Source organism: Panicum virgatum, chromosome 8K, assembly GCF_016808335.1.
Source record: "Panicum virgatum strain AP13 chromosome 8K, P.virgatum_v5, whole genome shotgun sequence".
Classification (NCBI taxonomy): Eukaryota; Viridiplantae; Streptophyta; class Magnoliopsida; order Poales; family Poaceae; genus Panicum; species Panicum virgatum.
Genome location: NC_053143.1, coordinates 4,885,200 through 4,897,642, shown reverse-complemented (window position 1 = coordinate 4,897,642; position 12,443 = coordinate 4,885,200). Strand labels below are relative to the sequence as shown.

At 42.9% G+C, this 12,443-nt stretch overlaps 1 protein-coding gene across 2 annotated transcripts; it reads right to left on the bottom strand.

Annotated features, from left to right (window-relative positions):
* Nucleotides 1-875: 875 nt before the first annotated feature.
* LOC120643656 (serine/threonine-protein kinase STY46-like) lies at nucleotides 876-7,121 on the bottom strand. 2 transcript variants are annotated; one of them, XM_039920086.1, is made up of 15 exons: nucleotides 6,653-7,121; nucleotides 5,782-5,896; nucleotides 5,386-5,468; nucleotides 4,578-4,647; nucleotides 4,145-4,255; nucleotides 3,641-3,691; nucleotides 3,385-3,518; nucleotides 3,191-3,298; nucleotides 2,927-3,000; nucleotides 2,473-2,648; nucleotides 2,178-2,273; nucleotides 1,815-1,895; nucleotides 1,658-1,708; nucleotides 1,412-1,540; nucleotides 876-1,335 (listed from the first exon to the last, which is right to left on the bottom strand). In XM_039920086.1, exons 1-15 carry the CDS (start codon nucleotides 6,919-6,921, stop codon nucleotides 1,276-1,278), a joined length of 1,608 nt encoding a protein of 535 aa, XP_039776020.1. In that variant the 5' UTR covers nucleotides 6,922-7,121; the 3' UTR covers nucleotides 876-1,275. The 2 variants fall into 2 exon arrangements, with proteins under 2 accessions (XP_039776020.1, XP_039776021.1); XM_039920087.1 differs by having other exon boundaries at nucleotides 876-1,323.
* Nucleotides 7,122-12,443: the final 5,322 nt, after the last annotated feature.

The following is a 12,443-nucleotide window of genomic DNA, read 5'->3' as shown; positions in this document are numbered from 1 at the left end:
TGGTGCTAATTTGCTGTGAAAGAAAAATATTATTGACTGGCTGATGGCTGGTGTTGAATTAATGTGAGAAAAAAACACGGTTGTTAGTTGCCAGCATAATAGAGTGGTTGCACTCTAGGTAGCTGCCACATGTAAACTAAAAATGGTGATTTAAAATCGTCCAGTACGACGATCACAATATGAGTAAAATTAACCATATCAATGAAAATTTGTACGGATGAGTTCTCATATTTCCGGACTACATTTTTAAACATAACGACAAACGAAGTTTGACACGATCGACTAGGTCCGATTTGTCCAAAGCATCAAATATTTGTCAGCGGAGGAATCAATAGCCAATTTCAATCCAGGTACCCTTTTTGTATACCATCTCAATCTCAATTTTAGGACCTGCAGTGGCAGGTTTAGAACTAAAATAGAAAGATTCTACAGCTGCAGACCTACAGTGTTGACCACTCTGAAGTACTCCCAGCTAACACAGGCTCCTGTGGAACCCATACAACTGGCTGGAGGAATTTTAAATCCAGTCTGAAACAGCCATTACGACTTGGATACCCTTTTGTCTTTATTTCCCAGTACAAGCGTGACTGACGGACCCTAGGAGCCTGACGCTGTAGTTACTTCTAGAACCAGGGTTTAGAAGATGTAACAGAACTACTGTAAGATCGAGGAAACCCAAATCGGCGGACAATGCCAAAACACAATCTGCTGTCAACAACGATGAGCATGGCACCGTGTTTTTTCTTGTATGGAAGAGCCCCCCCCCCCCCCCCCCCCACCACCACCAAAAAAAAGAAAGAAAGAAAAGGAGACGCAGCAGGACCTGAACATGTAGGCAAGCACCAGTCACATACAAGCATCCGCAACACCTGACATAATCACGGATACCTCAATCGCACTGATTTGAGCATTTCACATACCTGAACAGTTATTAATTCGCCATTTCGCCTGAATTGTACAGGTGAAGCAGATACAAAAAGCTTTGCACATTACATGCCGGGCAGCACTGGATTCTCATTCAGATATTCACATATCAAGCCGCAACCCCAAAACTCACAGGCTGATTTCCTCTCCTCTATGCAAGAAAAATGGGACTAGGTCTGTGTGAGATGAGTGGGACCGAGAAATTGGCCCCAAGAAGCGCAGACAAAACTGGGCCAAAAGTTGATTTGCTATACTTTCTCCAACATTAGTGGCCTGGATCCTAAGTCAGTCAGTCGGATCAGTTACGTGAAACTGCAAACAAGTACGTGCTGAATGTCAAATGTTTAGTGGTCACTCGTCACCATCCTTTTGTTTCTGGCTCGACTCCCCTGAAGTTCCCTGCAACAGCAGCTGGACAGCATCATATTCTCAGAACCAGCCAGAATAGTATCCATTTAAAAGCAGCAATGAGGTTTTGTGGTTGCACCTGAATATCTTCCAGTTCAGTAATGATATCTGCAAAGGAAGGCCGGTTAGATGGAAGGGCTTCCCAACATCTCTGCATCAAGATTAGGAGCTTGGGATGTGCATTTTCTGGAAGTTGTGGCCGCAATCCCTGTTACAGCCATTCGAATGTTAGCATACAGGTTCAACAAAGAATAGTGTCTGAAAGTGGAAAAGCATACAAATAAATAGGTGTTTATCAGCGCTATGTATGATTGTAAGAACCAACCTGCCTCACACCAACAGCTGCCTGGAGGGGGCTCATGGTAGTATATGGAATCTGGAAGAATAAGAAGCAATAGTTTCAAAGACAAGCCATGGTTTCAATAATTGATAATCTCATTGTTTGCAGGTAGCTAGAAGCTCATATAAAATAACACAACAACCTTGGATGTCATGAGCTCCGAAAGTACAATAGCAAAACTGTAGACATCTGCTTTGTTATCATAGGGCTGATGATTGATAACCTGCCCATGCAAAATAAAGAGATTAGAGGTTCAGGGTTTTTTTGGTCATCTTGATAGTAATCACAAAGTACTCCTATATGAATATTACATGTTGTAAACCACTAATTCAGATCCTTATGCATACAACTAATGGTTGTAATAATGCTGAGGCTGTGAATATACACTTTCAAATACATTATGAATTTATGACTCCAAATCGATTTGGAACAAAGGAAAATCAAGAAATTCCAGTTTGAACTCAAGTTCGATTGAACAGATAAATGTTGCAGTAGCTGGTAATACCTCAGGCGCCATCCATCGATAGGTCCCAGTTTCAGCTGTCATAGCACCCCCTTCATCCTGGAAACGGGCTAGACCAAAATCTGCCACTCTCACAACCTAGAAAAATGAGCAATAAAATGACTTATAAATTCAAATTGACATCTTCAGTGCTTTTAAATCCATAACCACGGCTCTAGCATGGGCTACAAAACAGACAATACAATCTGAGCCATTAAATATCTTCCATGTGACTACATCAACCAGTTGGAAGATGCATATAATTCCTCTCAACTTGATAGAAGTTGTGCACACATACATGGTCTTTGCCCAGTAAAAGGTTGGCAGACTTTAAATCTCTGTGGATGATGCCCTTTTGATGCAAGTAGGACATCCCTCTGCATATATCTAATGCGAACTTCAGAATTGTTGGGAGGTCCAAGACATTATGCTCGTTGTGCAAGAAATCAAACAGACTTCCTCTAGACATGCATTCTGCAAGATAAAATACAGATATTAATTAATCTTACTACTGGGAATGAACTGCTGTAATGAAGCAACTAATAACACGATATTCATCACAGAGGAAAAACACTATCCGACATGGCAGACTATGTTTTAACAGTAGATTCTTCTCACTTTAAGTCAATACTACCAAATTATATGGCATGCAATGCAACCAATTTCTTTGGAAGTCTGATTCTTGGTATGACAAGATAAATTTTTGTTGTTTTCCAATTAAACATTTGGTCCTTGCTTGCATGAAGCCTCACCTGTAATTATGTAAAACTGAGGTGGCTTTGTACATGAGCCAATGAATCGGACAATATTGGGATGATCAACTTCCCTGAAAAGAAGTGTGGAAGGTAAGGCTAGGTATATATCCCTGATGATAATTGCAACAGACGAGCTGGTGGAGGTAATTGCAGCCTAATTATGCTATTGTTTTCTGACCATAATATAGCCAGGACATATAATTTCAAGAAGTGCACACAACAGTAATAACCTAATAAGTGTTTTGTAGAAATGCAGAATACCTTAACATGTAGATTTCTTGCTTAAATTCACTCCATGCATTTTGGTTAAAATTCTCAGGATTAAGGACTTTAACAGCAACCTCCTCACCACCATAAGTCCCAAGAAACCTTCACATAAGCACGCATCATATGAAGAAAGCACTACTAGATATGACAAATCAGCAACTTAACTTAGACGTATAGCAGCGACTCACATATCCCCACAAGATCCAGAAGCAACCTTCTTTACAATCTTCAGAAGTTTTGTGTCAATATCTGATTCATAATCTTCTGATAAGAATGGCAGTGACTTTCCTGAAGTTGATGAATCAGAGCCAGACCATGAACCCTTTTTTACAAAAGAGCCAACAATACGATGTTAGCTTGTGGAGACTGGTACATATCGAACATAATTTGAGTTATCATACTTAAGCAGGCTCAAAACATTGTAAAGTTGTGTGTGGACAATACCTCATTTCTCAAAATTGATGCTTCTAGTGCCTTATGCAAACCATCAGTATCCTGGTCACATGATGCAGACTTGTCAAACTTGAGCAGTGAAAAAAGAACTGTTCATATAGAATAGGATAACAATGCTCTTCTGTGTAGATAAACATTGTATGATATATTATTTCCGTTCATATAGAAATCATAAATGGCATCAATTTTCTTACTTATGCATTCAATAATGATATCATACTCATTTAACACAACTCTAGAATTCATTAGATTGCCATGCCAAGAGAGGAAAGCATTTGTCACATAACAGCAGTAACCTTATAACTGAAAGTATCATGTTTATACAAGAACTAAATCCATTGGAACCTTGAAGTTTATTAAATAAACACAACCACATCGAACTAAAAAGAGAACATCAAGTAAAAGGTACCAAGATATAAGTATGCAACTATGCATCAGATCCAAAACTGTCATTTAGCCAATTCAAAACATCACATGATAAGAAACTAAGGTTACCTCAATGGGCCAACCATCGACAACAAAAGCATCAAGAGAATAACCATCTGTTGTTGAGAACACATGTGCTTCCCTAATGTTCAGTCCAATGTCAGAAAGCAAAGCAGACAGCTGTCACAACAAAAGGACATACATAGTTAGATGCCATGTAGTACCCAGGAAATTAAAAAGGCACATACAGACTATAGTGGCAGTTGGTACTTATTAGCATTAACACATGAGTTAATCAAAAGACCAGCTAACAATACACGAGTGAGTTCAGAGATCAGCCAGTAGTAGTATGATACAAGAATGGAAACAAGAACTGCAGCAAAGGTTCCTATCAACAAGCATAAAGACTAAAAATCCAGGCTGCTTTAAATAGAAACTAGTAAATAATACAGATGCTCTAGGTTTCCAGCATTTTCTGCTTTATAACTGTAGTACCGCTGACCTGACTCAGGAGCTTGGGTTTGTCCGTAGTGGAGAATAGAATCTCATGAATGTGTGTAAATGCCTTTGACCTGTCGAATATGAAGAGAATGAGAGATAAGGTTAGTCCAATCATGAGAGGCTCGAGCACTGGGACTTTATGTAAACCAAATAGAGGTAGTTCTGTGTGGATGGATGCAGGGTTGCAAATGCTGAGCTGATGCAAGTAAAAGTAGTTTTTAAGTTGGATAATAAGCAACGTGGGGCGACACGCCTAAAAATGTGACATGTTTATTATTCCACTGCATCTATGAAATAATTATAAAAAATTGTGTATTAATGTGTAAACCAATCTGTTAATATGTTAAAGTCATGTGGACATAAACAAAGCACATGCAGTTATGTGGTAAAATAAAATAGCCACTATGGTTATCCTGAATTGCATAAGGTAACTATGGGTAGGTGCTGTGTTGGGATCATGTTCTCATTGACTAAGAACAATTCCAACCTCAGCAATACACCAGAAAAATAATGAGATTAATAGCATATTTGTACCATAAGTCTAAATATTCAAGTACATAACTTATCAGATCCAAGGAAAACATGAAAAACGCAATATGCCTTGCAACTGCGGCAGCATTTGAGATTTTGTTTAATATGCATATCCTGCCGTTTCAGTATATCTCGGCATTAAAATCTGTCATGATCTGACAATAGGTTGTATATTCAAACAGTCTTGGAAGTAAAGGTTGGGTCGGAAACAGCAGAGAACTTGTTTGTCAAGGTTGCTCAAACTAGAAAAGCACCACACTGGCACAGTGCATGAGTACCTGGCAGAAAGAGCTTCACCAATGTCAGCCCCTTCTTCATGTGCATCAGAGTTAGTTGTCTCGGCCACATTTACCTCTTCAAGCTTTGATCAAAGTTTTAATGTCAATAATTAACTCTATTTTTTACTAGTGATACTAATATAAACAGGCATCAATTAGAAAAAAAACAAGCAAGAAACAGTTCTTATGACAAGATCAATTTAATGTTAGACAATACACTGGTTTATGTTGCTTTCAAGGCAAAATATTACGCGGAAATAAGACTGTGGTACTAGCATGTTCCAGTGACTTCTTATAACATTTTGCTAATAATATACAAAATTCTACAAAACCCTTAATAGCTTATCGAGTGTAACTAAATTCAACACATAGGACACATCAAGAAAAGGTTGTTACCCTGAGGAAACGGACAGCGAATGCTGGACGCCTATCAGGATCCTTTGCTTCTGCCAAAACCTTCTGATGGATTAACACGTCCTCTGCTTTGTCAACATTCACATCTAGCTGATAGCTACACAGAGACGGTAGAGTAGAAGAATAACATTAATTAAACATTGGAGGCACCAATGAAACAATATGTGGCAGTCTAAGAAATCAGAACCAGGACCAAATATTCTTTACAGAACTGGAAGTGTGAAACACACGCGTCAGTGTCACACCTTTGCCACCCCATGATCCCACAATCCTAACGAAAATATTCTAGTATCTGAATTAGCCCAAATCTGAAGATCAAACATGAAGGCTACAGACACAACGGAAATAACAGGAATGCTGTTGACAATTCAGAACCACACGCCCCACGAAGAAGTAGCGAAGCGCACCCACCAAAGTCAAGTAAACAAACAGCGCTTAATTTAATCCGGAACCCACCCTTTCAAAGTCCAACGAGCACAAGCGAGCAAAGCGGGTCCCTAGACGAGGTACTGTTCCATTGACAGAATCGAGTAAACTAAACTGATGACTTGATGAATCCTGAAGCGTAAACATCAACCAAATTTCAGCCACGCACGGTACGGCGGATTGACGGCGCGTACAGTCATTGCAGCGCCCACGAATCCGCAAAACGAATGAACAGCGAGGCGGAATCCGCGCACGAACCGGCGCGAATTCCGCGATTCCCGCCCGGAACTCGAAGGATTCCCCAACCGTTCGGGAAACCTCCCCGACCCCTGACGACCGCGTTCCACCCAAACGAAACCGTCCCCCGCGGGCTGGGTACAAGCGAGGGGAGAGAGAAAGGCGGGGGCGAGCGGAGCGAGCGAGTCACCTGATGGGGAGCCGGGCGAAGTGGGCCTCGAGCCGGGCGCGGAGCTCCGGGCCGGACGCCCCCGCCGCCTCCACGTGGCCGTCGGCGACGAGGCGCTCGAACACCTCGCGGCAGACGTCGCGGCCTCCCACCCCTCCTCCTCCTCCCCCGCGGCCGCCACCCCCGCTCCCGCCTGAGGCAGCGGGCGCGGGCGCAGGCGCGCGAGGCGGGGACGAGCTCTCCCCGACGCCCTCCTCCGCGCCGCCACCCCCATCCCCCTCCGCCGCCATCGCCGGGGCGCGCGCCGCACGTCCTCCCCCGCGGGGGGGTCTAGGGCTCCTCCCGCCGCGCCGCGCGCTCCCGGAGGGCTCGCGAGGCCGGGTTGCGGGCGCGGGTAGCGTGCTGGGAGTCGAAGGAGGCGAGGCGAGGGAGCAATGGAGCTTTAAGGATCGTGCCGTGCGGGCGCTGGGCGGCTGGGGGACAAGGACTGCGGCTTGAGAATACGACGGAGTTGCGGGGGTGAAATGGTAAAGTAAGATCGGCGCGGGTCGAGGGGTTTCCTGCGAATGTATTTCTGGGTGGACCCGGTTCTTGTGGACCAGTTCTGGTGGGGTCCGAGAGTCAGTGGCTAGCATCTGTGGACGTGGTGTATGGAGGAGGCTGGAGGTGGGAAGTGGATAGGGTCACACGCACAAGTCGTCGCAAATGGGGAGCATGCCATTTGTGTCTGCTAGTATAGTCGGAACGATCCAGTTCCTCACTGCTGCTTCAAGTAAAGAGGCAAAAAAAAAGAAAAAAGAAAAAAAATCAGTTTCCATATTTTTATTAATTATTAAATGGATTGACAATTATTTTGGAGTTTATTGATGCAAGAATGTACTTCCTCAGTTCCAAATTATAGGTTGTTTTCATTTTTTTATATACATAGTTTTTTCTATATATCTAGACGCAGTGTGTATCTAAGTATATAACAGATGCTATATATCTAAGTTTTACACATAGCATAGAGAAAAATTTATCCAAACTAAAATGACATATAATCTGGAATAGAGGATGTGTGTACATATAAGGTCACGGGTAATGTTAAAGGAGCATTGATGTCGAGAGTGTTGTTAATTTTTTTGAAATAAATAAAAATTACAGCCATACAGGTACCCAGGCTTAGTCCAATGACTCGAATAACTTCGACTACGAATTTCCTAATCACCTAAGCTATGCTCAGTTTGCACGAATTTCGATCATATTCCACTGCATTAAAAGGTGTCATCTAGAGTTGTCGATATAGTGTGATACTGTTCAGCTTGGAATGTTAAATTCAACTCAAAAGTTTGATTTCGTCTACATTTTTCCTTACTGCAAATGTGTTTATGAACGTTTGTTTACCACGTGATCTGACTGTTGTAACAACTACTGTGTGCATTGATCCAAAGAGCGCGATGTGAAGAGATCAGTAGGAAGTTGTTAACGTTGCCTGAAGTGTGGCATGCATTAGGTGAGAAGTTGCTTTCATGGCACCCAGTATATTATCATTACAGTTAAAGTTGGTCGTAAAGTGGTGTATAACACTGAAGTTCTTGTTATAAGGCCACTGCCTTTGTCAAGCAAATTGTACTATATTGTGATTAATTATCAGCAAATTCCAAAAACTTAAGGTTGTATAATAATCATATGGATTGCATGTGTGCAAAAGGTTCCCTTAATTGTGTGTTACTTTACAGATTGTGATCGGGATATGTTATGGAATATACTCCCTCCGTTCAAAATTATAAGACATCCCAAGAATCTTAGAGAGTCAAAGCAATCTCAAGTTTGACCAAGATTATAGAGAGAAATATAAAGATTTATGATATCAAATTGATGTACTATGAAAATATAACTAATAAAGAATCTAATGGACTTAGTTTATATAATAAATATTATTATTCTATTATATAAATTTGATCAAACATAAAAATTTTTGACTCTTCAAAATTGTTGGAATGCCTTATAATTTGGAACGGAGGGAGTACTTGCCAATGCGTGCAATGGTTATTGGACTTTCTTGAATCATATATATCTCAAAATATCAGTGTTTTCGTTTTCTTTTAAAAGAACACAAGGTTTTTTGGCCACATAATTTTGGGTACAAGTGTCTCACATTGCTTAGCGACATGCGTGCTACCGTACCGCGTGACCCGATAAGTTCATTGAATCCAGCCACATGTTATATATATAGTCATCTATTCAACTACTCGAAACGCTTTGGAAGTGACCATGAAATTTCTAGGAAGGTAACTAAAAAGGTTAAAAATAAAAAAATCATATATTGCCAAAGCCATCTTCTTGGATATATAGAAAATCATATAACCTTGAAAATGAGCAGCAGACTCTTAATTTGTGCGCAGTTCCTACTGCAACATTCTATTATCATTTATTCCCAAAAAAATAAGAAAAAGAAAACACTACTTTCATTGTCCAATTTGCTGTGGCAATAGTGTATTGTACAGCAATAATGGATGGCAGGTGCTGGGTGAACAGGAAAGACCAGGTGATGCCATCGATGTGGACTTCACTAACCTTCCTCTGACCAAAATGTTGATTGGAGCCAAGCTATACTAGTGCAAGTTGGACAAGAGGGATGATGTGAGTGAGGCAACCGTGGATAATGAATCTCTGCCCTGCGTCGTTCTAACCAATTGGCATGTCACTTATCACATCTCCCATTGGCCAAAACCAAGAATCCTGATGGATGCTACTACATAGGGATGATCCGTTTTTCTATCAACCGAATCAGGCCTCAATTTCGTGATTCCTTTTCTAAGGAAAATTTTTAAACTACTGATGGCTACAAGCATGACGATTTTCTCATTTTTCATGTGCCCAATATGATTTTCCTTTTCTTAACAGATAATAAATGTAAACAGTTAACACTTAACAGTCAGTAGTACTTTTCTGAAAGAGCATCTAGGCCCCTAGTGAGTTTTGGTGTATTGATTGACAACAAGATTAAAAGACTAACTTATTTGCGTGAGATTATGAGCAGGTATTTAATTTGTGAAATGATATAGCTCATGTATTGCAAGCAATTGTGTATGTCCCAATTGGTAATCATTGTATGTGACAAGCTAGAATGAGAAAGAAAAATGGAAGAGCAAGGTATTCATGTATGATATGAATGCTCTAATATTATGTTGAAGCTTGTTAGTTTTTGTGGGACTCAAAGTGGCAAGCAAAGTTATAAAAGAAAATTGAGAGCAAGGTATTCATGGTTGACATGAAGGCTCCAATATCTATAAAAGGCTTGTTCAACTTGTGATGAGATTCATATGACAAGCAAAGATTATGTGAATGAGACATAATATGTTGTTGCATAGTCTCAAGTTGGGATGACTTATCATATGAGATGAATATTGTTGTCAAGGGAAGCAAGCAAGAGAAAAGTGAATGAGACATGAGTTGATGTGCATATGTTGTCTCAAATTGGAAAGCTTGCATATGAAATTAAATGGTGAATTTATTTTGATAAAGAAGATTTCATGCATGACACAAATCAATGTGAAGTTCAAAATGGACGGCTAGGATGAAGGTAGAGAGGACCGAAAGGTCTGTTTCAAGAGGCTACGCAAGCGTTGGCTTGGGGGGAGCAAGGAAACCGATACGGGTCAAAATATCGGAGATCCTAGAGTCATGGAGAGCTCTATGTTGAAGAGTGTCATTATTTGGTAAATGGATGTGACTTGTGAATCAAAGATGGATTTCATTCTTATATGAATGAAGATTCAAAGTCACTAACTCAAGCAGGCATGCTCACTGAAATTGAAGATGTTATCAACCTCAAGATATTGATTGAAGAAGTTCGGCTTAATCAAGACATGAAAGCTCAAGTGTTGTGTATGTCATTTTATGTGAACTTGAGTATAGGATGCCGTACTATCAAGGGGGTGCAACATCAGTGGTTTGACATTACCAAAAGTGCTCATAACTATCCCATGTGAGAAAAATAAAAGAGAAACACTTGGGAGCAGAAAACCTACTGTGACCGATCTGACCGGTCTGGTCCAACGGCTAGTTTATTTGAACTGACCGGTCTTACTCTGACAGAGCAACGGCTAGTTTTTGAGAGAGGGGTATTTATACCCCACACTCTCACCCATTCGGGGGTGCTGACGCCATTACATTCCAGAGCCATCTCCGAGCTGTGAGAGCACTTGAGAAGTCCTCCCCAACCTCTCTTTGTGAGATTTGAGTGAATCAAGACTAGATCCTTGAGTTGGGTTGAGTGAAACCTTTGCTAAAAGAGAAATTTGAGCAGTGAGAGTATGAGCCCTAGCTTGAGCACTTGTGGTTGCGTCGCTAACTTGTTGAAGCATTTGTTACTCTTGGAGGTGAAGCCTCCTAGACGGCTAGGCATCGCCGGCTAGCTCCCAAGCTTGTGATGAGCAGCGGAAAGTTTGTTGCAGCAGCGATTGTGTACCACGAGGGCACATGATCATCTAGTGGAAAGGAGGAGATAGCTTGACCTCATGGTCGTCATAAGTTTCCTCAACGGAGAGTAGGATTCACACGTGGTGAACGTGGTGGATTGTAACATCCCTAAAATTCACTAACCAATTTCACTCGCTAAAAATCATTTTCAAAATCTATTGCAAAAACTTATCTTTTGAGCTCAAACTCCTTTGTCATCTAATTTTCACCATGCATCTAATGTACCTCCAATTATCTTTCCCGTGCACTTTCTATCAAGTTAATCTTTTTTTATTCTCCATAAACCCTTTGCTCTCTTTTCCCCCTCCACGTTCTTGTGCTTGCACATGCAAACTGCACACGCACAGGCCATCCACAGCATGCTGATCACCTTGTTTCAGCAGCTGCCGCAGCGTGCAAGCCATCCAAGCCAGGCCCCCTCTTGTCGTGCCCATCTCGCCATGCTCGAGCAGCTCTCTGCCGCGTCCACGCCTCTGCAGCTCGCCTGCCCGACCCATCCCTTCACCTGTGCTCTCACGCACGGCACGCGTAGCTCCTTGTGCCCCCACGCGCTCCACGCGCACCCGAGATGCTCGCCGCGCCGCTCGGCCCCTGCACGATCCGTTGCGTCGTCCTGTGTTCGCCTCGCCGCTCGCGCCGCCGTTCCGTGACGCCACGCCAACGCCGAGCGCCATTAATGGCCATCGGGATGCTCGCCGCCCAGCCGGCCACCGCGCCCCCCTCCACCGCCTTTCAGCGCCTATAAAAGCCGCCCCAACCTGCCGTCCTCGCCATCCCGAGCTCGCCAAAGCCATCCTGCTCACCTTCTTCCTCGCTCCTCTGTTTTCCCCAAGAACAGAGTCACGAACGCCGCCGTCGATCTCCCCAACCAAGCCATCTTAGCTCGATTTCTCCTACGGTGAGCACCCCCACACCCTCCTCGACCCTCCCCAAGCCGCGACCTTCTTCTTCCTTGCCGGAGCAGAGCTCCCCATGGGCTCCCATGGCCGCAGCCATGGCTGCTCGGGGCGGAGCCCCTTCCACACCCTCTCCCATGCCCGGAGTCCCCAGAACGGAATCCCCTCGCTCTCCACTCTCTTCCCATGCCCTCGGCTCCGAGAACGGAGGCCGGGAACGCCATTCCGGCGAAGCTCCGGCGAGTGCCCACGGCGACGCCACCTGATCGAGGATGTCGTCGTTCTGACTCCTGTCCCCGTGACCCTCTCCAGCCCTGCCTCGTTTAGTCCACCCAGCCCACGTAAATAAACTGAACCCATCAGCCCAAGTGCAAGTCCGCAAAGCCCAAAACACCACCAGGCCAACAACATTCCTGTACAGCTCAAAGCCGTGAAGCTCCCTTGCATTTTGT